The 25,840-nt window shown below is 40.2% G+C and overlaps 3 protein-coding genes across 8 annotated transcripts in view; 1 reads left to right on the top strand and 2 right to left on the bottom strand.

The window, feature by feature from the left end:
• fanci (FA complementation group I) overlaps window positions 1-8,506 on the bottom strand; it is a 32,693-nt gene extending 24,187 nt beyond the window's left edge. For 2 of the 3 annotated variants that reach the window (XM_038706614.1, XM_038706615.1), the window contains exons 1-3: window positions 8,421-8,506; window positions 3,850-3,968; window positions 1,032-1,209 (exon numbers count right to left, since the gene is read on the bottom strand). Coding sequence is in view for 1 of the 3 variants with exons in the window: in XM_038706615.1 (XP_038562543.1) it covers window positions 1,032-1,048 (17 nt within the window). In the remaining 2 variants the exon portion in view is untranslated. The remainder of the gene's footprint in view (window positions 1-1,031; window positions 1,210-3,849; window positions 3,969-8,420) is intronic. The other variant, XM_038706617.1, reaches the window with a different exon arrangement.
• A 540-nt stretch (window positions 8,507-9,046) lies between these two features.
• fbxo31 (F-box protein 31) lies at window positions 9,047-18,345 on the top strand. Of its 4 annotated transcripts, XM_038706621.1 has the most exons (11): window positions 9,047-9,561; window positions 11,433-11,504; window positions 11,992-12,078; window positions 12,503-12,579; window positions 12,793-12,960; window positions 13,125-13,199; window positions 13,346-13,455; window positions 13,607-13,760; window positions 15,410-15,484; window positions 15,607-15,977; window positions 16,487-18,345. In XM_038706621.1, the coding sequence occupies exons 1-11, from the start codon at window positions 9,144-9,146 to the stop codon at window positions 16,707-16,709; spliced, it is 1,830 nt and encodes a 609-aa protein (XP_038562549.1). In that variant the 5' UTR covers window positions 9,047-9,143; the 3' UTR covers window positions 16,710-18,345. The 4 variants fall into 4 exon arrangements, with proteins under 4 accessions (XP_038562549.1, XP_038562551.1, XP_038562550.1 ...); XM_038706623.1 differs by lacking the exon at window positions 11,992-12,078 and having other exon boundaries at window positions 9,048-9,561; XM_038706622.1 differs by lacking the exon at window positions 15,410-15,484 and having other exon boundaries at window positions 9,048-9,561.
• Window positions 18,346-20,116: 1,771 nt separating this feature from the next.
• ces2b (carboxylesterase 2b) lies at window positions 20,117-25,840 on the bottom strand. The gene is made up of 13 exons (XM_038706351.1): window positions 25,641-25,840; window positions 23,557-23,749; window positions 23,326-23,467; window positions 22,897-23,030; window positions 22,420-22,573; window positions 22,195-22,299; window positions 21,970-22,068; window positions 21,707-21,850; window positions 21,523-21,600; window positions 21,289-21,436; window positions 21,049-21,198; window positions 20,868-20,940; window positions 20,117-20,761 (listed from the first exon to the last, which is right to left on the bottom strand). Exons 1-13 carry the CDS (start codon window positions 25,720-25,722, stop codon window positions 20,575-20,577), a joined length of 1,689 nt encoding a protein of 562 aa, XP_038562279.1. The 5' UTR covers window positions 25,723-25,840; the 3' UTR covers window positions 20,117-20,574.

Genomic DNA, 25,840 nt, shown 5'->3' with positions numbered 1-25,840 from the left:
CCCTGGCAAGTGACTTTTTTCCAGGCCTATTCTAGTCGATGGTCTTGCCAGATGGAATGAAGACAGGACCATGACAGCAGAGGGGATGGAAGGGCCACACTCATACAGTGGCCTTCTTAGGCATGCTGCAAACCAGTTGTCAGAGGAGGTGCTTGGGAAAAAACTGGTGCCATACACAGAACCATGGAAGTACACGGGTATGCATGTACAACATTATTAACAGATTTCAGGCAGGTACACATTTGTCACTTATTTATGTTTGTTTTTTCAGGAGAGCTTATAGGTATTGAATACCTGTACAGCCAAAACAATGCTGTCATGGAGGACTACAAGGCAGCCCTCACAACACTTGAAACAGAGGACATCACTGTTGCAGAGGGGGAGTCTCATATGGAGCAGTTTGATGTGGAGGATCCAACTGTTCCCTCCCTGGACACAATAAGGCAACAACAGTGCACTCAGTCAGCCCCTACTCTGTCAAATAGACCTCCAGCTAGCAACAGCACCACTCTGCCTGCACCCACAGCACTGCCTGCAACTGCGTCACAGATAGCACCACCAGCTGAACCCTCTACATGTAGTACGGTTTCCATTATGCAGAGTGGTATGTTTTTATTAAATTTTTAAAAAGGTGCCAATAATTGTGATGTATATTAACACATCAATGTTCTCTCTCTCTTTGCTCTCGTTTGTTGTTTAGCTTCCCAGTATCACATTACGGGGATAGTGTCATGAATTCATATATCTAAACTTATAACACAGAAGTGACTGGTCCACTGAATTAAGAAAAAAACATTTTTCCAAGTTGTTATATAAAATGAGGAAGCTCCCATACAAACTAAACTTGTGATCATATTACAATTTGGCACTGAAATTTTAAGGGACATTACAGAATACAACACCACTATAGTGCCAATTATTTTACTGTCAGTGGGGTCAATATGTTAAAAAAGCAGAAAGGACTCTGATTTTGACTATTTTCCTTTCTCAGTGTTTTGTAAAACACATGTTTGGATTTGTGGCTCTCTCACTTTAGAGGGATCATCATTTGCTGACCAGCTGTTTATCTGTTGTCCTCATTTCTGCTGTTGCCGTTTGCCGTCCAGTTCCTGAAATCAGTGGGATAGCTACTGGATCTTATCCCAGCCTTGGACCCCAGCTCCAAACCTCCACTCAGAGACTTCATACTTCCAGGGATGGGGCACTGCTCTGCACTCATCAGGGTCAGAGGTCAAAACATGTCAACAGGTTGTGGGGACTGTTACGTACTCTACATAAAGAATGCACACAGCAACACAAAAGGCAGTTGTGTAAATTAGTAAAGCAAATTAGTAATGCATCGCTAACATCAGCTGTAATCAGATGATTTTCATAGGTGTATAAAATGAGAAATACAAACTACCAGTGAAGTATGTGCTGGTGCATTGGTAAAATGAAATACATCTTTATTACTTATTTAAATGAAATGTAATTTTCCTTTCTCACTTGACAGAGGATATTTTTCTTTGACGATGAATATTCCTTGTCTGTGACATTACAGGGCTTTATGTTCCCAGAAATGCAGTAGTGTTTGTATTTTAATTTACTACATGAACAAATAACTCCCACACAAACTTGTGTTAGTGTAAATGTGTTTTATATGGGGTAAGAAAAAAAGTCTCTAGGCTAAAACAGAGTTAGCACTTTCTTCTGTTTTATCCATCATGAAAATATATTAAAATTAACTGCAGAAATATGGTATTATGTGGAAACAAAACATCAATTTTACATGTTCTCTCTTTCTCTCTCTGTATTGATTTATTCTAATTTAGTTTCCCCATCAAGACACACCCAGCTTGGCAGATGAACAGCCTTCAACATCATCAGGTTCCACCAATATTGACATAGGTTTACATTTTTTATAATCTTTTAAACTTTTTTCAAGTTGCATCTCTAATAACTTCAGATTGAAATACATGTCATCACTGTGTTTCATTTAATGTAGGACTCGGTTGGACCTGACAACATTGAGGGCTCCAAAGCAGTCCAGGACTTGACAGACTATTTATTCAAATTAAGAGACCACAGTCTTGCCCTGTCAAGAGAGGAGGCTGCCCAGATCTTTGTCCTGTGGGAGTGTTTGTCCGAATATGACAAAGGACGCACAATATACTCTCCACGCCACCACAATCCCTAAAGGCAGATTTAGGGCCACAAAGAAATGTGTGGCACCTGGTGTAGAGAGTACAAAACGGTATGTGCTGCATGCTATTGTACTAACACTAATGCTGCTCAACACCTTTGCAGATGCTTTGCAGGAGGGAGAAGCCCAGCGCAGTGGCCTGACTGCAATCGTGTGTGTGAAGCACTTTTTGTGCAAACTCTGTGAGGAGTACAGTGGACCCAGGCGCATTGATGGAGTCAGGTACGAGCGTTGGAGCCTTGTCACCAGAGCATACCTCCACATCCGGCAAGTCATTTTAAACAATGTCATGGTGATGGCAAAGACCACTATCCAGCTCCCAGTGATGAACAGTGCAACCATTGCTAGTTGGTAAGTTGAAAACACTTAACCTAGTTTATCTGCTATTTTGTCTGTAGATTTATTGTACTCTTACATTACACTATGGTATACAAAGAATAATACTTGGAATATATTTAGGTACTGCAGACTTCAAAGACAACATGAGAAGAGTGGCAAAAAAAAATAATTAATTAATTAATTAATTAATATTTAATTAAATAAAGATGCTCCACACTGAAAGTATGTGTACATGCTATTATACACTATTGTATTTGAGCTCTCTCTCTCTCTCTCTCTCTCTCTCTCGATGGATATAAGGTATTCTATTGTGTTCTAAGGTTTTTCTGTTCCATCACAAATTCCTGTTGAGCTATTGTTGACATGTGTAAATATGTGTATATATTATTAAATTACAATGAACACCCACCGATTGCACTTATTACTGCACTGTTTATTTGTTTTTAATACCTTGTTATTAAAATGACTCAATACTAAAGTGTGTTATTTTTCAGTCAAACACAATATAGCAAAGGTTTTCAAAGTGGCAGGCGGGCGCTAAACAATTTCAGGGAAGGCTCAATAAATGGAAAATATTACATCATAAGTAGTATTATAATAAAAATTCATTATCATAAAGAGATTGTTTATTGATACAGTAGGCTAATTTTGAAGGAATGTTTGTGTTTTTTGCATTTTCCCAGAGTCAGAAATTAATAAAAGCCTTAGGACAGACCTTTGATGTGTCTTTGCTAGTTTGTTATTTTATGTGAAACAGCAATATTAGCCATCTACCAGCTAAACTTAAGTTAACTAATGGGGGCTTGATTTCTATTAAGCTTTGTCTGAGGAGGCAAAGTCTCAGATTTTAAAAACCACTGATATACAGCATACCATTGTGGAATGTTATGAAGAGAAGTCCAAGGCAGGTGCAAAGCACATTTAAAAATAATAATAATGTCCGTTGTGATTAAAACCTGCTTCCAAAAAGTCGGCTCAAAATCGTGATGTCTGTCAGCCATGGCTGATAGGCGATGCCATCATCCATTAGCCCAACCCACAATACCTGGTCTAATATTACTTCACAACTTACGTTGACTTTACAATCATATGCTATTCAGTGTGTGAGCAATTACAAAATCACAGTAACCAGGACACCATATGAATACTCAGTTCTTCTGCAGACAGCGGGAATGCATTTCAAAAAGAATAAAAAGGTGGTAGCTATCCATTCAAAGCCAAGCCAAAACAGAAATGTATAATTAAAGTATGGAAATTTTGGGTAGCGCAAGTGGTGCTGGAGTGTAAGAGTGGTGCTGGTCTTGTGCAGTTGTTGCTGGTTACCCTACCGCCGTGGCAGGAGAGGGGTAAGATCAGTAGTCCTTGGTTTGGAGTCCCTCAATTCAGGGTCTTCAATGTGGGATCTTGAGTTCTCATTTGGGTTGCCTCGCCATCCACTTCAAATTAGCTACAAAATATAATTTGAAAAACGGCCTGCGGTCATTGACAGGGTCCAGAAATGTTTATTAAAATACTTGGCTTTTCCAAATTAGTTTGATTTTGATTTTTAACATAATGTAATGCATGTAAATTGTTCTATCAACATATTTTAAATAAATTTTACATCAAACGAATTTCTGAATAAAATGTAAACCAAGTTTTTATCTTACTTAAAGTTTCAGTGTGTATATTTTAGTGGAATCTAGTGGTGAGGGTTGAGAATTGCAACTAGTGGCTCACGGTGTATTCACGTGCTCCTCGGATGGAGCCATTTCCCGATCTGTGACGTCTCTCTTCCGACCTTAGTGTGTGCTCATGTGCTCTTAAGTAGGAATGTGGAGTCAACATGGACGCTACTACAAAGACTTGTTGGATTAGCATTATCAGAGCATAAAAACACACAGACAGTCAATGTCCTTACAGGCAAGTTATGACACTTGGTAACTATTTTTCTTTTTGCAATAAAGAAATAAAAAATTATTATTCCGATAACACATGAATGCACTGTAGTGAAAAGACCTAACTCTGCTGCTCTTACAAGAGCACCTGTCACAAAAATGTCCTTTGATAAATGAGGAGAGAAAGCTAGAAATGCGTGATTTACTGTGCTCACACAGTGTGTGGGTGCAAATCATTTGTTCTGCACTGATATTATTGATTGATTGATTATATTAATTCAGTTAAAGTTTAGTAGCAGAGGTCATAATTCAGCAGGGGGACCATGTCTCTGTAATGTGCACGTCAACATTAACTTATTAACATTTAGATAGCCTAATGGATTTGTGAAATCTGTGAATAAACCCAGCTTTAATTGTTGAGCATATTTACAGTACAAGCCTTGTCAGTGAAATATGAGTGCAAAAAAAAAAAAACATTCAAAAACAATATAATCGTTCAATAATCGTAATCAAGGTGAAGTGGTCAATTAATTGTGATTTTAGGTGAAACTGTCCAGCCCTACGTTTGGGCCACCATTTGTCCAAATTTCTCTTGCTTCTAATAAACCAGTCTACTACTACTTCTTCACATGTATTCAGCATAATGACGAAATGTGCTCTGCAGAGCAATTTAACTGTGTGGGCTACTATAGAAAGCCTAAGTACCTCCCTTTCCGGTGGACCACCATGGGACCTTATTTTGTAAAAACAAATTGCACAGTAGTCAATGGCAAGGGACAACAAATATTTTGATCCCATTTGAATTGTGCCCTAAATTACACGATGTATGTCAATTTAAATTAATAATAAATAAAATGAAAGTCGCAATTTGTTGTAAAACAATTGAGGTATTACTCTGTGAAATACATAATTACAAACAAAAGACCAAAAGTCATGTATGTGACGTCGTAACTTTTTCTCTCACTGACTGAATCAAGCGTTTACTGCACATAATGTCAAAAAACTTAAGTGAGAGACTGATATGATGAAAGGACCAGGAGTCGTTAGATTAAACACAGCAGGTGAGATATATTTCTGTGTGGAACATAGCTAAGTTACATAGCTAGTGACAACCAAGCAGTGAATGTTAGCTAGCATTACACGTAGGGATGAAACGATTACTGGTTTAACAGTAAACCTGGGTAAAATTCCCAACGGTTATTATTACCGTACACATTTTAATTACCATGATAACAGGGTATGGTTATTATAATCTCACGGCAAACACTGTCCAGCGTCTCCCAGAATCAGAACGAGCTTTATTGCCAAGTAGTGTTTTACACATACAAGGAATTTGCTTTGGTATTAAGGTGCTACACGCAGACAAACATACAGTTGACAAATAGATGTAGAAACATATAAATATGTAATAAACAAATGCAAGTTATATAAGAACAGAAGAATAGAGAAAAATACAACTGACGATATAAAAAAATTAAAATAATAAAAATAAAAACAACAATGGAACAACAACTAACAATTTAGAGTTAACAACAAATATGTGCAATGTGCCAGGTTCGTGCATGATATGACATGAAGTCATATTTACATGTGCAAAGACGATTGTATTATTTGAAAGGGGGGAGTGTAGGTAGGGGACCCGGGCCTTGTTGATGAGGCTAGCTGCAGATAGGTAGAAGCTGTTTTTGTGGCAAGAGGTTTTGTTCCTGATGGACCGCCGCCTCTTGCCAGAGGGGAGAGTCTGAAACAGTTTGTGACCGGGATGGGAGGCGTCAGCTGCAGGTCCTGAAGTGATAGAAGATTGCAGCCAATCACCTTCTCTGCAGAGCGAATGATATGATGACTTCAGCTGCCGCAGGAAGTACATCCTCTGCTGGGCCTTCTTGGTGAGGGAGGTGATATTCAGCTCCCACTTGAGGTCCTGGGAGATGATGGTGCCCAGGAAGCTGAAGGAGTCCACAGTGGCGACAGGGGAATCACTCAGGATGATGAGGGAGGGTGGGGCTGCTCTTCCTGAAGTCCACGACCATCTCAGAGGTCTTCAGAGGGTTGAGCTCCAGACTGTTCTGGCCGCACCAGGTCACCAGATGGTCAATCTCCCACCTGTAGGTGGACTCATCCCCACCAGGGGTTGAGCCCAATGAGGGTGGTGTCGACCGCAAACTTCAGGAGCTTGACAGACTGGTGACTGGAGGTGCAGCTGTTGGTATACAGGGAGAAAAGAAGAGGGGAAAGAACGCAGCCTTGAGGGGAACCGGTGCTGATGGTCCTGGAGTCTGACATGTTTTCCCATCTTCACGTGCTGCTTTCTGTCCATCAGGAAGTCTGTGATCCACCTGCAGGTGGAGTCAGGCACGTTCAGCTGAGAGAGCTTGTCCTGCAGCAGGGCCGAGATGATGGTGTTGAAAGCAGAGCTGAAGTCCACAAACTGCATCATCTACAGACCTGTTGGCACTGTAGGCGAACTGCAGGGGGTCCAGGAGTGGGTCTGTGATTGATTTAAGGTGTGCAGGCGCAGAATGCAATGTGGGTTTGTTTGGGTCAACGACAACACGGCAGAAGGCAGCGCTGCAGAGATTTTTCAGTCACTCTGAAGTCCGGTGAAGGAAACTTGATTGAAGAAGATGACCTTATAGTGAACGCAGGGTGAGTTAACTTTTAGCTTTGGTTCGGCTCTCTGACGTGCTAACAGCGTGTAAACTGAAGCTGTCAGTGTTGCTGCTCTTGTAAAAACGCTACACGTTGTTCTGTTGCTGTGTGCGTCGTGTGTCGGCAGAGTCTATTCGTCCACTACACACTGTAACGCGTTACACAGTTCAGTCAACCAACCAGCATATCTAGAAACGCTACAGACTCCCGTATTTATGTCAGTTGTTGGGCTCATTGCAGTTACTATCACTGTCTTCTAAAGACTTTGACATTTGATTTCATGTAATTGTCTACGGGGTCACTGTATTACCTACATAATATAAAATCTTGATAATGCACATTGATGATTTTCATATGTTTACAAAATGTATTTGCTGTTATTTTATTTTTTAAGCACACAAAATGGCAAGTGTATTTGTAGTTTTCAATATAAAACTTGTTGAAATGGTTTCAGTGTGTGTATCAGTACATTTTAATCTTTTTTGGCACATTTTTACAATAACGTGATAATACTGATTCTGTTGTCATCTCTAATTACACATTAACATGTTGCCGACGTATATTGTGCAGGACAAGATGTAGTTCGCTGAACAGGTTTCACACAAAAGTAAATGTAACTTTACTGTTTTACAACAAACTGCGACTTTCTTAACTAACAATTATATTTTAAATTGAAAACATCATATATGTACTTCAGGGATCATCTCTAACCAGATAAGTTGTATCTGGCCATTGACTACCGTACATATTGTTTCCAAAATAAGGTCCCATTGGGTGGAAGCAATGGGCACTCTACAGGAACATGGTGACGTCCTTGTAAGGGGACCCACAGTGTATGTAGAAAGATATGGGTCATTGTAAGATTATAAAAACATAACGGTTCATTATGTAGGGTTACAATTCACCACTGAAAACATAGTTATGAATTCTATACTGCATTTCTGTAAATAGATCCTCCTAAATATTATAACTGAACGTTATACCAATTAATGTTCCTGACAAAACATTATGTAGCTTATTTTATTGAACTGTAGCTTACATTATGAACTTATGTAGCTTCAGTAAACAGTAGCTTTACCAGCCAGAAGGGAAAAAAGCAACAAGCAATCAAACACTGATGTTTTTATATTCTCTCCACTTGAGTTTTTGAAAAGATTCACCTTATTTAAGGGCTTCAACAACTGCTCATCACTTAATGCTAATTTTGTTAGCTTTAGGCCTATTCAATTAAACTCGCTAACGTTAGCTTAGACTAGCACCATTTCATTTTTTACCATTTCTGTCTCCACTGTTCAACTCTCACTTTACAGACATTACATTTTCTTACATTCTGTGTTATAAATTTCAATTTAAAAGATAAATAGACCACGCACCTATCGAACTAAGGTCCCTCTGATGACCCGCAGGAGACACCAACCCAGGTGTCAGCCATCACTTCAAATGAGCCACTCCTCAGATCTCTGCAACCAAAGAAACAGGAAATTGGTCTTGAGGCCTAGGGACCGTCGCATATATTTTTAAAAACAAAACAATCAATCAATCGATTAATGCATATTAATATGCATATTAATCTATAATGACTCGCCTCCACCAGTAAAATCCTGCTTTTATATTAATGCATGCTTCATGATAGTCTAATGGTAGTGTAAAAGTCACAGGGGCATTATTTTCTGCATTGAGTAGTTTAACTTTTATAATTTTCTTATTTACTTTTTTATTTTGATTATTGTATCAGGAGAATGGACGATTAAATACTACATACTTTTACATAGGCTAAGTAAAGGTTCTGAATACTTCCTCTACCACTGACATGTTGTGAAACACAGAATACCCTTTCACATTTACTTTCTTAATGGACGTCAAGCATGGATCGGCTTCATTAACCCACATAACACAAACTTCTGTAGGCCTATACAACCATTACCGCTTTTGGTCGGAAGGCAAGTTACCACGCTCCTCGTGACGTGCGCGACGTGCACCGATGTGACGTCGGAAGAAATGTTTCTGCCCATGCTCGCAAAGACAGGAGGAGATCAGCCACACTGCAGCTGACGATGTGTTGTAGTGATGTAATGTTGCCTGTTTGGTGACTACGGATGGCTGTTTGTGCCAGGCTCTGCGGAGTGGGTCAGTCGCGGAGGTGCAGGCGGCGACAGCGGCATAACCAGCAGGATCCGGGTAGCGATTCCGACATGGACGAGGAAGAGGAGCGGATCGTGGGCCAGAGGCAAGGCGGCGACGTCGGTGGAGGAGGCCCGGAGAGCGCCGTCGCCACTGCAGGGCCGAGTGACGCTTGTGAATATGGCAGCGGTCATGTCAACAGAGGAGGCTGTGCAGATCGGGCCAGCACGGGACCTCCACACCCGCAATCGTTAACGGATTTACCGCCGGAGCTTTTAGTGGAAATATTCTCCTTGCTTCCCGGAACAACACTACCAAATGTTGCCCTCATCTGCAAGAAATTCAAACAAATCCTTAACACTGAAACCATCTGGAGAAGGCGGTGCATGGAAGGTAAATATGGCGATTACTGAACATTGAAGTAACTTAAACTTTGACGTCTATTAGACAGCTAAACAAATAGTTGAGTCACATATTAAAAACAGATATCAGATGTGTTGACCAGACTATATGAGATTCCTTTATGTCGACAGGTTATTTGTGTCGGGCTCAGTGCCTAGCCCGGACTCATCTGAAATGTATTCCCTAAAAGCATTTCTATTGATCTGTACGGGAACCATGAAGGAAATTACTGTTAACCCAGTCGCTGGGTCCTCAGTCACCCCGCTGTAATAAATAGACCGAGGCCTCTCACTGTTATTAGGCCCATGTCAGCCATTCTCTGCAGCTGATAAGACCTAATCAGGGCCGGACATAGCCTTTTGGGGGCCTTGAGCACTGTTTTGATCACTACCACCCCATGTTATTAGCCAGGGGATTGCACTGTGGAAGGTTTGAACAAATATGTTTAATCGTATACATAATTATGCACAAATACTATAGAAAAATATAAAGATACACTGCCTGATATTCTCCCAGCTCACTGTTGATGTCACATGTCAAGTAGTATTGCTGAAACAATTAGTCAGTTGGGCGATTAATCAATACATTTTTGAAAGTAGGTACATTGTTTCAAATGGGAAGTTGATAATGTATAAAATAACCAACACAAAGATCCAATAGTGACACAAAGCAGTTCAGCTCATTGATGTGCAACATTGCCCACAATTGCCAATGACACCCGGAGATATTAAAGGGATAGATAACACAGTAGAAGGCAAATATCATCATATCGCCCAGCTATACTTGAAATCCTTTATAAAAGAATATACAAAATATTTGCTCACTCCAGCTTCTCCAGTGTCAAGATATACTGCTTTGATCTGTTTCATAACATTATGGATTGATTTGTTATTTTTTATGTCAAACAAAAATGAGAGGTTTAAAGACGGTGCTTGAGGCTTGTGTAATTGGCACTTGTCATTCAATTAATTTTCTATAAAATTGACTAAATGATTCTGTTAATTGTAAGAGTACTCTGTATAGTAATAAAAAAAACATTAGCTGCAGTGACGAGCAGTTTGCTGGGAGGAAATTTTGGTGACTTTGGGCAATTATTTTGCACTGTAACAGAATCAAGGAGTGAGGGAACAGCAAATGTATGTGAGATCAAAGTAGTGGAAAAGAAAGTTGTGCACTGAAAAAGTTGCACAACAACCAGCATAAGAGGCATTCAATGTAAGATAGGAAGCCACTTTTATGTGTAGTGCAGAACTGCAATGTACTATTAAAATCACTGAATGAAATCCAAGAATTTAAGTATTCTTCATTTAAACCTTGTAAACACTTTGAAGGCAAGCCCTCAATTTCTAAGGTGTCGAGGTAGAAGAAAGCGGTTGCGGTAAAGCCAAAGAAATTAGCTCTTCAAGAGACATAACATTTAAATGTTCTTTTGTGGGGGTTCTTGTTGTGGCTGCTTGGCCCTAAGCAGCTGATTCGTTCACTTATGTCTCAGGTCGGCTGTGCGTAAAGAAGAAACCTTGTGAATCATTGTGAATCAGATGTGATCGTGGTCACATCTCTGTCTGTTGACTGGAGTTCAAGTATGGACTGCCCATCTTGCAAATTTACCGTTTAGCGGCTGTCAGTTTATTAGTTACAATTTTTCTGACTTTTGCCTCTGTTCAACCTAGATCTGCCATAAGGTGTAACACCATGATTCACATTATGATATGAAGATATTTGATTACAATGCTTAAAAATCGACTTCATAACCATTTCCATTACCACTAATACTGATCCAGATATATAGTATGCATAGCCTTGATAAATCAATTTGAATATTAAACCTTCTACTATTTTCCTTATGTGTTTTCCCTCTGCAGAGTTTGGAATGAAGGAGGATCTGAGGAAGATGGAAGTGGGGGGAGTATCTAGCCGGGACCTCTATGTTAAATGTGAGTTTGACTGCTGATTAAACCGCTATCATGTCGTCTGTCAATTGATCCAGTGGAATATTTGGTTCGTTCTTATTCCATCAGGTCATTTAACATTTGTACCCTCGTATTTTCTTGTGTGTATGTGTAATAGGTGTCCAATATACAGATCTCCCTAATGCAGACAGTCCCGGCAATTGTTTTTTTATTTAAATTTAAATGTGGTTTCTCTGTTCCACTTTATCTAAAACTATCCTTATGGTACAGCTACTTTTTTTTTAATGTAGTCTCTCGTCTGTTTCTCATGTAGTTATCAGCAGTAATATAAAGCTTATTTTACATTTTGAAATTCCAGCTGCCACCAAACATGCCAGGCAAAGTGGTGGCACCTGTTGGCTCTTTGAATAGATTATTTTGGCACATTACTGCATTCACTACACGGCTGCGTTGGACTGGGCCCGCCTTGGTCCGTGGGTGCTCTACACATGCCTGTGTTGTGCCTGTCCAGGTGTCAACCCACGGGTGAAGTCTGGGCGCTTTATGAAGCTCCTCCCGGACTACGAGCACATGGACTATAGAGACGTGTACACACACTGTATGTACATGGGCCTCAAAGTGGATGGCTGCAGCATGAGGGGTTGTGTGAGTGGGACTCTAATTGATTTAATTTGCAAACAAACAGTTGCAGCAGTGTTTATGCATCCTGTGTGAATGGTAAATGTATTAATAATTCTCCTCAACACTGTTTGCCGTATTGTTATGTTTGAAATGGGAGGCCAGATCATTCGGTGTGCTGTTTAGACTGGCCAACAGGAATGTGTTCAGTTTACACTTTCTTCACTTTGGGTTTACATCTCATAGACTCCATCCTGACAGACATTAAACAAAAAGTAGAGTCTGTGGATTTTAACATCTCCTCTTGTGTTTTTAACCATGCACTGTGTAGCTCCTAGTAAAGTACGGGTGTAGCAATGCAGAAACTGATTAGTGTGGTGTGATGTTGTGCTCTTGTGTTGCAGTGCTTCACCCATACAGACATATCTTGGGCTTATGGCAGCCTGACATAGGGCCTTATGGTGGCTTGCTCAACGTTGTGGTAAGTAGTGTTTCTCAGACAAGACATTTGCATTATGATGAGGAACAATGACTGCAATTTACAGATTGTTGACCACTTTTGCATGACAAAACAACGGTTACCAAAAAATGAAGTAGCCCACAATGCTGATCATTTATGGTGTGGCAATATTCAGCTGCTAATGCTTTGACAGGAAACTTGAACACAATTTCATTAAAAGTGTTTTTCATTCAGGTGGACGGGCTGTTTATTATTGGCTGGATGTATTTGCCACCTCATGACCCCCGCGTGGAGGATCCCATGAGAAGAAGGCCACTCTTCCGTATCCACATGTGGGAGAGCAACAAGGCCACTGTGGAATGTATGTACGGACACAAGGGTCCTCACAAAGGAGACATACAGGTACAGGGCCTACACAGCACAAAAGCTTCTCTGTGCGCCATAGAAATGAGCTCTACATAACCTGTACATTTGTTGACACAGATTACTGATTCTACTTTAATTTGAGGTTAGAAGCTAATAAAAGTAGGTCCTCCTTTTAATGTTTCTTATTGTGTTATTTTTAGACTGTGAAGAAGGATGAATTTTCAACCAAATGTAACCAGACTGATCATCACCGCATGCCAGGGGGCCGACAGGAGGTGAGTCACATCAGATTACTGTTACTACTTGATGACCTATTCGCTTATCTTGCTTGATTATGCACACTCACTTTTTGCAGACTGTTATCAGCCTTCTGTAATTTGTGTGTGTGTGGGTGTGCGCGCGCGTGCGTACATGTATGTAGGAGTTCAGGACATGGTTGGAAGAAGAATGGGGCCGGACACTGGAAGAAATCTTCCATGAGCACATGCAGGAGCTCATCCTGATGAAGTTCATTTATACCAGTCAATACGAGTAAGACTCTTCTTTTCCTCATACTCGCTCTGTAGAATGAAGAATGGCTTGTTATCTTTAGAGATGGCTCACATGACCCATCTATGTAGTTCTGATGGGCTTGGCAGAGGCACAGGTAAAGATGTGGCTTTCGTCTGTTTTCTTTTGACAGTAACTGCTTGACATATCGGAGGATCTACTTGCCTCCCGTGATGCCCTCTGACCTGCTGCAGCCAGGCCTCTTCAAAGGCACCTATGGCAGTCACGGCCTGGAGATTGTCATGTTCAGTTTCCATGGGACTTCCGCGAGAGCCACCAAGCTCACTGTAAGTTACTAAATAATCAGTATCAGAGGCTGTGCTTGTTTTAAAAATAGGTTTCTAACTAATAAAATGACTCATATGCATGTCCGCCCTGCAATATAAAGTAATTGCAGGCAATTCTATGAACACACGCTGCCCTCGTGAATATTTAATATCCCGTATATGTGCTCTAGGTCATCATCCTCCTCTCCAACAACAAACTATTCGGCCAAAATTCTTGTTATCACTACTCAAGCTTTTAACAGCCACTCCAATGCTGCATCTCAATTAGAAAACTTCAGCTAGTACACTAACATGTAATACACTGTGTATACTATCAAACACAACGCAAGTAAGTACAATTTACTGGAAATGACGATTCTTCTTATTAATGCCAAATTATTATCATTTGTTCTTGAATGTCAGTCGGCAAAATATCTGCAGGCTTGTTTGCTCTCTTGACCTCAGTTCAGTGGTATTAAAAAAATATTGAATCAGATTTGTGCCAATCTAGTCAAACAAAAAATAAGAATTTGAGAGAGAATAAAACTAACTGAATCAAAAGAAAATATTCTCAAAACTAAAATGTATAACTTGCTAACAAAGTATTGGTCTTTTACTTTTGATAAGAAGTCCCTTTCTTTACAGTTCACTCTGCTGCTTTCTTACTGATCAGACTGACAGCTCCCACTGTCAGCTTTGCGGTCATACTGCCAGCTCACTTGTTTGTAATGCCTGACTTTTTGATTGCAGTTGGAAAACAAACGTCTCTCATGGGCAGGTTTTTCAGGGGTGCATCCCTATTGGCTAGTGACTGACAGCTCAGTGCCCCGCCCGTTGCTTAGTGCAGCGAGCTGTTTTGATACCCCAAACACTGGAAACTGGATTCAATATAACATTGATTATATGTTGTCTGAGCTGTACCATACCAGCTGTTTTGTTGTCTTAAGTTAGAAGTAAAGCTAAGCCTAGCAGACTGCATCGAATGATCTGTTCGGGTCTGCACATCCCACAATGTTACATTGTTCTACAAAGAGAAGGCAAATTAGTTTTTTTTAACAATAGCTATCACATAAAACACACAGAGTACAGGCTAACATTACTTAACTAGTTAGCTAACATTATTAGCGACGTGAAAGCTAACTTACATAGCAAGGCTTATTTTAACTTCTAACTTAAGACGACAAAACATCTAGTAGGCTACAGCTCAGACAACATATGGTCAATACTCCCACTTACTAATCTTGTAGCAATCCAGTTTCCAGTAAAGATTCCAGTGTTTGGGGTGCCAAAACCGCTTGCAGCTCTGAATAACATCTGTGGCACTGAGCTGTCACGCAGACACTCACTAGCCATTGGGGATGCACCCCTGAAAAAACCTGCCCACGCGAGATGTTTGTGTCAGAACTGCAAGCAAAAAGTTAGGAAGCGCAAACGACAGAGCTGGAAAAGTCTGATCAATGATAAAGCAACAGAGATGAGTATGTAAAAGACAAATAGTTTGTTTGCAAGTTATGTGTTTTATTTTTGAGGTAATTTTTGTTGCATAAAGTTTTATTCTCTACCAAATTCTTAATTTTAGTCTGATTTTTAAGGAAGTTTTATTTGACTTAATTGGCGCAAATCTGATTCCATAAAAATGAATGTACTTTTACTTGCTTGCAAAACTGCAGCTTCATTGGCCGCCATTATTCTCAAGTTTGAAAATGGTCTGTGGTCCCTCTCCTTCCACCAAGATGGCAACCAAGGTATGGAGGAGCGCGAGTTGAGACAAAGCTCTACACACCAAGTGCTTTTGACCTAGAGGATGTAACATTAACCCACCAAATCTGCTAGTGGAGCAAACTGTAATTTTAACTCCGTCCTGCAGGGAGACCCCAATGTTCCTGCAGGGCAACTCACTCTGGATGTTGACCTGAACCGGCCTGTGGTTCTCCCAGACTTGGAGCACCAGCGCAACATAGAGGAGCTGTCCCGGCTGGTACAGGGGGTACACGATGAAATACAGAGAGAAGCAGAACAACAGGCCAAGGGTACTTCTGCCACAGTCAAAGGTGTAGCAGAGGGGGCCTGTGGTGGTCCCAGCGCAGCAGAAGGGGTGGAGGCAGACCATGGTGCCTGTTCAGACAGCTGCCAGCCGGGCCCTAGCACCACCACTGATCCTCCGGAAGCCCAGCCCTTCGTCTTGCCTCTGGGGGTTATGGCTCGCAACGAGGTGTACCCTCGCACCTGCAGGAAATGGTAAGAACTCGGCTAAAATGTCGTGCAGTGTGCATACAGTATACAGGTGGATTGATTGTAGCTGTATGACATGCTGTGTTGTTGAAAGTTCATGGCCTGCATGCTGTAATCTTATCAGTAAAAATGGGGATTTTGACTTTGACAAATTAATATAAATTGTTTGGCCAGTCTTTTGTAACTGTAATTATTATTTTTTGGTTGCACGCATTTATCACCCTAAAAGAAAACACATTGATCTCACTCAAAGAAACACCTCAGATAAGATTAATAATTACAAATTGAAAATTTATTACTCATTTTGAAAGTGGATGTGGATTATTGGGATGCAGCCCTGTTCTTATCACAGTTTCCATGTCAATTAATTTGCATTAATCCATAAGGAGTTTTCTATAAATCCTATCTTAATATTCAAATGATGATAAGTTATTGATTGTTAAAGTCAAATATTGCAGTCATAACCATTACCTGTTCCATCAAAATATTGATGAATTAATGTTTCTCCATTTCAGCTTCTATGGAACCGGCCTGATCGCTGGGCACGGCTTTACAAGTCCAGAGCGCACCCCGGGGCTCTTTGTGCTGTTTGATGAGGACCGTTTTGGTTTCATCTGGCTGGAGTTGAAGTCTTTCAGTCTGTACAGTCGCCTGACGGACAACCTAGCCCACGCTCACGCCCCGAACATGGAGCGATTTGAGGCCATGCTGCACAACATGCAGTCTTGGACATCCTGATGCACCATGCTTTAAGCCTCCTCTCACAATACAATGCATAATAACAACCATTATACACAAATCACCTCTGTCCTCTGCTGATGTTACTATCATCATATCTCATGACCTGAATTCTCTAGGTTCTATCTGTTTGTTTCACAAACATTGATCATTACTGTCTAATTAAGCTTGTTATATCACCACAAGAACTTTGAAAGGCCCCCCTAAGTCACTGTTTATCACCTCATCCCAGTATAACCTAAATCCTCCAGTACAGCATGAGAACAGGTCAACTTAAAAGTTTATTTATTTATTTATTCCCCGCAGGAGAAAAGGAATGCTGTTTCATACAACTTATTATGGCTCAAACTGTACGTGCCTCTGATTCTAAAACCATGTCTGTACTTGGTAGTGCTTGAAGAAGATAAAGGTGTCCAATGTATTCTACTATATAGTATTATACTGATTTCGGTGCCCAACATATTGAATTGCATGCTGCATTTTATTTAGATCCAATCGTCTAACACTCATCAACATTATCTGATGTTTTATTTTCATTAAGCAGCATGCCTTGCTTTTTGTTATTTTTTTTTGCTTTAGAGACATATGAATTTAAAAAAAAAAAGACAGCATCTCAGGTGTTTCTCTTTGCCACATGTCAGTGAAAACCAGTATTTATGTGTATATGAAGTTATCGTTCTATTAACTTGTCCAATAGAAATACTTGGTGAGTTTTACAACTGGGTACTTTTCTAATGATTGACGAGAGAGGATTTGCTGTCTTATCAACCACTGTAGCCACATCAGCCAGCCAGGCAGCCTGATGTTTTTTGCCCTCTGAACTTAAGACATCTTTTTCAGTAATATCCTTTGGCTCATGGTCTGATATCAAACATACTTTCAATGTCGCCACACCTGACATAATATTATGTAAATTGGAAAGATGTACTGCAATAGAATAACATAACATATACATAAGCTGGATTTAATCAAAATATCAAAATTATACAGTTTGTGCTTATGTAATAGGATCTGAAATAGAAACTTCTGTTACCTTTAAAATGTATTGCTTTTGTTGTTTGTTTAAATGGCTTAAGTGACATTTGCCTGGCTTTATACCTGCAAAGCTATTCCCTCCAGTTTAATTCAAACTTGAGACCAGGTTAGCTGAACATTATACAAACTAACAGCTCAAAGTGCATCTCAAAGTACCAAGAAAGTGTCTCTGTGTCTCATTATGGCCTGATGGTGATGCCCAGTAGCTTTCCTACTTCAAGTGCACTTTTCTGGGCAGTATAGTGAATCATTCAGAACCACTGGCCAGCCCTTTTATATCAAACTGCAGCTTTACTAACATTTGCAACAAAAAAAAGTGTCAGCTAAAGCATCATCAGCTTCATTTTATCACATTGTATTAACTTTCTCTCAAATTACACTTATTTTATACATTATCCTATCTGTAAGTCCTGTGCACACAGCTTTTTGAATGATTTGCCTTTGAAAAGTGTTGCTTTGTACTATTTTCAATGCTATACGCCACACAATTTTGTGGAAAACAAAACAAAGTTTGACCTATTGAACTGCTCACATCAGACTTCAGGGAGCTTTTCAGCTTAAACGCTCTTCTCAGTAATAAAAAGTACAAAACTGAAAAGAACCTATTTGTCAAATCTGTTTATTTTTTCTGTGGTTTGTATACACTCACCTAAAGGATTATTAGGAACACCATACTAATACTGTGTTTGACCCCCTTTCGCCTTCAGAACTGCCTTAATTCTACGTGGCATTGATTCAACAAGGTGCTGAAAGCATTCTTTAGAAATGTTGAGAGCCCATATTGATAGGATAGCATCTTGCAGTTGACGGAGATTTGTGGGATGCACATCCAGGGCACGAAGCTCCCGTTCCACCACATCCCAAAGATGCTCTATTGGGGTGAGATCTGGTGACTATGGGGGCCATTTTAGTACATTTAGTACTCATTGTAATGTTCAAGAAACCAATTTGAAATGATTCGAGCTTTGTGACATGGTGCATTATCCTGCTGGAAGTAGCCATCAGAGGATGGGTACATGGACATGGTCAGAAACAATGCTCAGGTAGGCCGTGGCATTTAAACGATGCCCAATTGGCACTAAGGGACCGGAAGTGTGCCAAGAAAACATCCCCCACACCATTACACCACCACCACCAGCCTGCACAGTGGTAACAAGGCATGATGGATCCATGTTCTCATTCTGTTTACGCCAAATTCTGACTCTACCATCTGAATGTCTCAACAGAAATCAAGACTCATCAGACCAGGCAACATTTTTCCAGTCTTCAACTGTCCAATTTTGGTGAGCTCTTCCAAATTGTAGCCTCTTTTTCCTATTTGTAGTGGAGATGAGTGGTACCTGGTGGGGTCTTCTGCTGTTGTAGCCCATCCTCCTCAAGGTTGTGTGTTGTGGCTTCACAAATGCTTTGCTGCATACCTCGGTTGTAACGAGTGGTTATTTCAGTCAAAGTTGCTCTTCTATCAGCTTGAATCAGTCGGCCCATTCTCCTCTGACCTCTAGCATCAACAAGGCATTTTCGCCCACAGGACTGCCGCATACTGGATGTTTTTCCCTTTTCACACCATTCTTTGTAAACCCTAGAAATGGTTGTGCGTGAAAATCCCAGTAACTGAGCAGATTGTGAAATACTCAGACCGGCCCGTCTGGCACCAACAACCATGCCACGCTCAAAATTGCTTAAATCACCTTTCTTTCCCATTCTGACATTCAGTTTGGAGTTCAGGAACTTGTCTTGACCAGGACCACACCCCTAAATGCATTGAAGGAACTGCCATGTGATTGGTTGATTAGATAATTGCATTAATGAGAAATTGAACAGGTGTTCCTAATAATCCTTTAGGTGAGTGTATGTATCCCATTGCTGTAATGCATGTAAACTGTTCACCTAAACTGATTATTTCCTTTCATTGCTGCTTTACTGAAGTGCCACATTAGAATGATTACAATGTCTTGTTGGTGTGCGATGTGGTGCCCTGAAGCATTATGTGCTTCTGCGATAGGTTTCCTGCCCGGATTTTCAATTCTACATAGTACAGGACCAGTCCTTCGGGCCCAGAGTGGCAGTGACAGAGACGTCGTTCTTCCTATTAAAGTCAGTGTACCATGAAAATGATTTTGAAGGTGTTATTTTAAGATAAGATTACTACATATCGTTACTTAAAGTAACCCATGTTCACCTTTCATACCAACATGCTGGACCCTGTTTACAAGTTGGGCTGTAGACCTGTGTCTGATTAACCCTTTCATGCCAAAGGACAGTGTTTGTGTGTTGTTGTTTTTTTTGTGTGTGTGTTTCTCTGTGAACAGAGAATAATTTTGTTGGATAATGTTGAGTTAGGGATAGAAACAAAACAATTGCACAGTACAACCTTTCACACAGCTTCACAAGTTTTTTATTTTATACTGAAATCTAGATCATTAAGAAGATATTCAGTATGTCTACAAACACAGTAGGGGTCTCCCATGACTTAAGATGCCCTTCTACTAGAGATTTACTTTTGGGCTTATATAGTATTCCCTGAAGAAAGGCACTTTGGAGTCAAACTTACGTTTAATATTCACAGTGGCTATAAAAATTATTCACACAAAACACGTTACTGCCATACAACTTTTTAAGTAGAATTGCACAATTTGTCTTTTGAAGATACATTTTGAAAGGATCTCCCTTCCCAATGTCACTGTTCATTTGTACAGGCCACAAAAAATACTACAAAAGTACTTCAAATATCACTTTAACAAATGTCTGAATATGTCTAATGCTTTTTTCCTAACTTAAGATGGAAGTGTTAAAACAAATTGATGGAACAGAGAAAGGAGAAGTGACACTTCTACAACTCGCTGCGCTCCATCTTCTCTTTATGTTGACGGATCTTCTCTGGAAGAGTCTGAGTCATGAAAACAAACCGATCCTTCTTCAAGTGCTGAGCAGTTACCTGCTCCTTTAAACCAATTTCCAAGTAGTCTTCTTCTGCTCCATACTTCGGCCAGTGGACAAGGCCTTCCCCATTAGGAGACCTACACACACACACACACACACACACACACACACACACACACACACAGTATAGACAAGTCTGTCTTATCTCTGTGTGTATTATCACTTATGAGGGTTAATTCTTACCCTGTGCGAGCAAAGTTGCCCCAGTAGCTCATCATGGTTTTGCTGAACTCTTCCTCCTCTTCAGGGCAAGCGTCTGGAATAATGAGAATCTGGTAAAACACTTTGCACTCTGAAAAACCCAGAGAATACCCAGATCTCTGGCGGTCTATTAAAAAAAGTCATTTTTTAAAATTGAACTTACCAGCTAATGTGACATGGGTAGTTGTGAAGCAGAGTCCTAATACTGTAAAGATTTCATCTGCATGGTCACTCCCAACAAAGCTTGGCCTTTTTGCCTGCAGGAATTTGGGAGGATGCTGGTACTCATACAGGTATACAGGGGCGCCTGCATCTAGTAGTAAGTAAGTGTGATTATGAAAGTGTGACAGTGAATTTCCGACAATGGTTCTCAGATTTGCATTATCTTGTATAAACAACATACCTCTATGAGCGTTGGCAGTCTTAATGGCCGGAATGGTGAACAACATATCTCCAAGCGCCTCAGTGAACCCTTTCCTATTTTTCACACGATCTTCACTGGCTCCAATATATTCATCTACCGTCAAATCTATGACAACTGCATCTTTGGGCTTCAGAAAAAGATCAACACATCTGTCAGAGAAATTTGAGCATGATGAAACAGTAATGTTGTAATGTCAAGCAGTGTGTGTCTTACATCAGGGAAGAAAATGGAAATCATGTTCACGATCTGCTCCCGATCCACTCCCTCTGTCCAGTTTGGAGGAGCAAAGAACTATAGGAACACGGGACATGCACAAAAGCAAAATAAAACAAATTTTTATGGGCTCATCTGGAAATTGTTTGGCACACACATTTCAGCGATAATTTAGTATTCTTACATTACAAAGTGACCAGCCCCCTTCATCATTATTAACACCAGTCATGAATGGCACAGTGAGAAGTTCATGTTTATGGAAGAGCTCATCCACCGGTTTTGTCAAGACGAGTCCATCAACATGTACAGAAAATCTCAATCTTTCATCCTTGAGAGAATAAAATGTTTAAAAGAAAAAGTTTAAAGATAACAAAAAAAACTCCAAACAGTTTCATAATAATCCCAATAAGTTAGTCTATAGTATACATTTGGCATTCAGTACCTCACCTGCCCAAGAGTCACAATAGTTTCAATATCAAGATTTCTCATGCAATCAGCGATCTTCTCTGTGCTTTCAAGGCTACAGCCAGATACATTTGCTATCACCTGAGGACAGATATATGCGATCCATTTCAACAGTTTAGAAAAACAAAGATGCGTTACGTTGTGATATTCTCAATATTGTGCACTAAAGAAAGTTTACACACAAAAATAAAGACACTCATAATCAACCTGAGTTACTGGTAGAGGATCATTTCCGCTGAGGAAAGGCATTGCGGCAGTGCCGCTCTCAGCAATGGCGTGGTGAAACAGGCCATCAGACAAAGGTGAGAGAAGCTGTTTATTGAAGGAACAGAAGAAGTGAAAGGCTCTGTGAAGAGTGGTAACTTTGCAGTGACATAATTTTCATTGTCAAAACACAAAACAAAAAACGAGCTTTATCTGCAGATCTGTTACCAGGAAAGATACGCTCACTCCACCAGCAGACTCCCCAAATATGGTAACTAAATCTGGGTCTCCTCCAAAGTTGTGAATGTGCTGTTGAGTCCACTTCAGAGCTTGTATCTGGTCCAGCAGGGCAAAGTTCCCCGACATGTGCTCATCTCCAGTGCTGGATACAACATATACAATTATAGTCTACCATGCTCTGTTTACACCAGCTGGTAAAAGTGATCCAATTTTGAATTGTTGTTCACATGTGGAACAGCTCAGATGAAAAGTAGTATAACATAGTAGGTTAATTCTTGAGCAGTTAATCACCATCGCAGTCTTTCAGAGCACAGAGAAAGTTTAGAACCATATAAATGACATACAGCTATACGGATGATCATATAAATTTTGCAGTTTAGAGGATTTTGTTACACAGGTCTGATGTGGAAATTTATAGTGTGAGAAAATAATCTCTAAGTGACGTTTAGTGACTAGTGTTTTTACCTGAGAAAGCCCAGAAGTCCCAAGCGGTACTGAATCAGAACCACAACCACATCCTGATAAGCAGCCAGGGCGGAGCCATCATACATTGAAGCTGATCCCACAGTAAATCCTCCACCATGGATCCAGACCATGACCTGGTAAGATAAAGAAAGATCTTGCTTTTTTCCCCCCACAAAGCATAACGGACATTTTTACTGAGCTCATAAGAATTGCAACCAAACTACATATAACTAAACAAAGACTTTAATCTCGCTAAAACAGGACATCAGATTGGCTGTTTAGACTTAATACAGTGTGGATCCAAATATGGCCATCATAATTTATATTGCAGCTATAGATTCTTCAATAGCAATCAAGCCAGCCAAGACCACTATCCAAAGTGATGTGAACCTGAATGTCAGTAACTGGGCAACATCAAAGGGTACTTACTGGGAGCTTAGCATTGTGAGCTCTGTTTGCAGGAGTGTATATGTTGAGGTAAAGGCAGTCTTCTGAAATGTCTGGGATTTCTGCCAACAGGCCACCGATTTTGTCAAGGATATCTAAAAGAAGCTGTTTCTGTTGAACGCACCTGAAAGAGAGACATGTTTTAATCAGTACGTATTGGACATCATTTCTCCAAGTGTGGTATGCAGCAACTGAAGCACATGAACGGCTTACATGGGTGGCTGCCGGGTGGCGTCTCTCACTCCTTCCCATGCCTCTACAGGCTGAGGTGCGGCCAGTCTAAGAGCGGGGCCCAAGGGTGGCTTTGCAAATGGGACACCCAGGTAGGCATGGACTCCAGTCTCCTTCCCCTTCACACTCACATACTCGCCTCTCAGGCTGCCGAGCTTTGTGTGGACTTCAGGTGCTGCCCAGAATATTAGGACTGAGTCAGAATATTATGTAGCACTTCACAATTTATCAGTTAAATTTTTGTTCTGTATTATAGCTAAGTAACAAATATCCCTAACCCCTATTGCTCCAAATATGCAACTTCTGGATGTTGGTTCTGGATGGTTGATTGTAGGATACGTTGCAACTGACAAATGGACAACTTCAACTTGTAAGTAACTAGTACTGAAAAAAATTGTATCATCAATCCACATAACAAGCAATTCGACAATGTCATCTTGGGCTCTGACAGTTTCCTTCCCACTTATATTTTTCACGATTGGAAATGGAATTTCATACAATTAATGATTAATCTAAAAAAGTATTGACAGATTCATTCTTAATGAAAACTAAAACTATGTTAGCATAGTTTTTTTTAATTAAATACATTATTGATTCAGATAGTTTGGTAGATGAAGTTCAACTGTAGTGGCAAACATGTCCATTCTCCCATTCAAACTGTATGTGTGCTGGTCTGCTTGCAGTGCTACACCCTGTTTCAACTTTTGCATTAATGGATGATTATGTATTTTGAGGGTGTGCTAACATTCTGCATCAAAACAATCTAATCTAAATCATTTGACTAAACCGTATTTAAAATAGGTTGCTTGCCTTAATGGCTCCTGTGTAAAAATGTGTTGATCTCATTTCTACAATGAAACTGGTGAGTACAATTATCACGATAGAAATGATGGCTAAAACTTAACACCCCAAGCTTGTAAAAAAGAAGGAAAAACGATGTCTCCCCTAAGAAGATGATGCACAGAGACGTTTCATTTTGTAAGATGAGATTTATTTTTGTTAAGATTTATTTTATAGATTACTCCATTTACTGAAATAAGTTGCATGATTTAATTAATGTTAACTATATTCATATGTTGTATTCTGTTTCTAAGCTTTAATAGAAACTACATTACATGGTCCACCTTGCCTGTAAGTTAAAGTTAGTTCTGCCTGCCTGCCGAGAATTTCATGCACCTCGCGGGTGATAACAGTCATTTATGCTTAGAAAAGAGGTGGATGCAAATCTCGGCAGGTAGCCTACAAAATTTGATCTGCCGAATTATGCATCCACCTCTTTAGGTCCTTTTCAGACACTTTGCTGTGCTCATTGATCAAACGGCGTTATCACCACATATATTTAATATATATTTAATGGTACTTCTACTAAGTGTATTAAAATATTAAAGTCTAAACGTTCATAAAATATATACTTAGAATCATTTAACACCACTGATGACCCCACAAAGAATATTATAGCGTTTAAAAGCAGTATTTGGAGGTGCATGCATTTCACGGCAGGCAGGCAAAACTCGGCACAACATCGCTCAAGTTGGCGGAGTAATATGACGATGAAGCGATCTTTAGACTGTTGTTGTATGTTCTCCGGTCGCGGGCTGGGGTCGGAGTATTAAAACAAATGGACGCAGTTATCCTGTAGAAGTTGTCCCCGTGCTCTTATTTTACCCACGTCTACCCAGTACTACAGGAATAGTTAATGCTACGAGAAAAACACAGCGTTACAATATCTATAAGGACTTTGTGATGCATCACATTGCTCCATTCTGGCAAGTTTGCGCCGCACTGAGGACAAGATTTCACCTTTGGACACAATAAGCATATGGGTAACAGGTAACCTTGATTAAGGCGCAATAAAACGCGAACACGTGAGGTGGCGCATCAAGTTAACAACGGATTCACTCCTATTAGAGATCCATTTAAAAAAATACTGTCAGTTAGCAGCTAAGATGTTATTTATTTAGGTGTTATTTAGAGAACAGTGCGTCACATCTACGGGCAAGAAGCAATGCATGCGAATTGTTGTAGGCGATGTTACTACAAAAAGATATTAGTTTTCTCCTACTTACCATGTAAATCTGCAGCAACTGCGACATAGAGAAATAAAACAGACGTTATACAGAAGAAAGTTTGCTCTGTACGGAAGTTCATGACTGTCGTCTCTGTGTGGGTTGCGACACTCTGCTGGGTTGTGCAAAGAGGACTCCAACGAAGCTTTATAGTTTGACCGGAGTGGGCTGGTTCTGCACTTAAGATCACCTAAAAGATA

Source organism: Micropterus salmoides, unplaced genomic scaffold, assembly GCF_014851395.1.
Source record: "Micropterus salmoides isolate LMB-PRFRI ecotype aquatic unplaced genomic scaffold, ASM1485139v1 Ms_hic_scaffold_8, whole genome shotgun sequence".
Classification (NCBI taxonomy): domain Eukaryota; kingdom Metazoa; phylum Chordata; class Actinopteri; order Centrarchiformes; family Centrarchidae; genus Micropterus; species Micropterus salmoides.
Note: the sequence above shows the minus strand (reverse complement) of the source record. Positions and strands in the feature narration are given on the sequence as shown.

Excerpts from the sequence above, each read along its gene's own strand:
- fbxo31 (XM_038706621.1), top strand. The coding sequence starts at position 9,144 with ATGGCTGTTTGTGCCAGGCTCTGCGGAGTGGGTCAGTCGCGGAGGTGC. Across the intron at positions 9,562-11,432 it reads GAGAAGGCGGTGCATGGAAG|AGTTTGGAATGAAGGAGGAT; the intron begins GTAAATATGGCG and ends TTCCCTCTGCAG. Across the intron at positions 12,079-12,502 it reads TAGAGACGTGTACACACACT|TGCTTCACCCATACAGACAT; the intron begins GTATGTACATGG and ends CTTGTGTTGCAG.
- ces2b (XM_038706351.1), bottom strand. The coding sequence starts at position 25,722 with ATGAACTTCCGTACAGAGCAAACTTTCTTCTGTATAACGTCTGTTTTA. Across the intron at positions 23,031-23,325 it reads CTCACAATGCTAAGCTCCCA|GTCATGGTCTGGATCCATGG; the intron begins GTAAGTACCCTT and ends TTATCTTACCAG. Across the intron at positions 21,199-21,288 it reads GACTGCCAACGCTCATAGAG|ATGCAGGCGCCCCTGTATAC; the intron begins GTATGTTGTTTA and ends ACTTACTACTAG.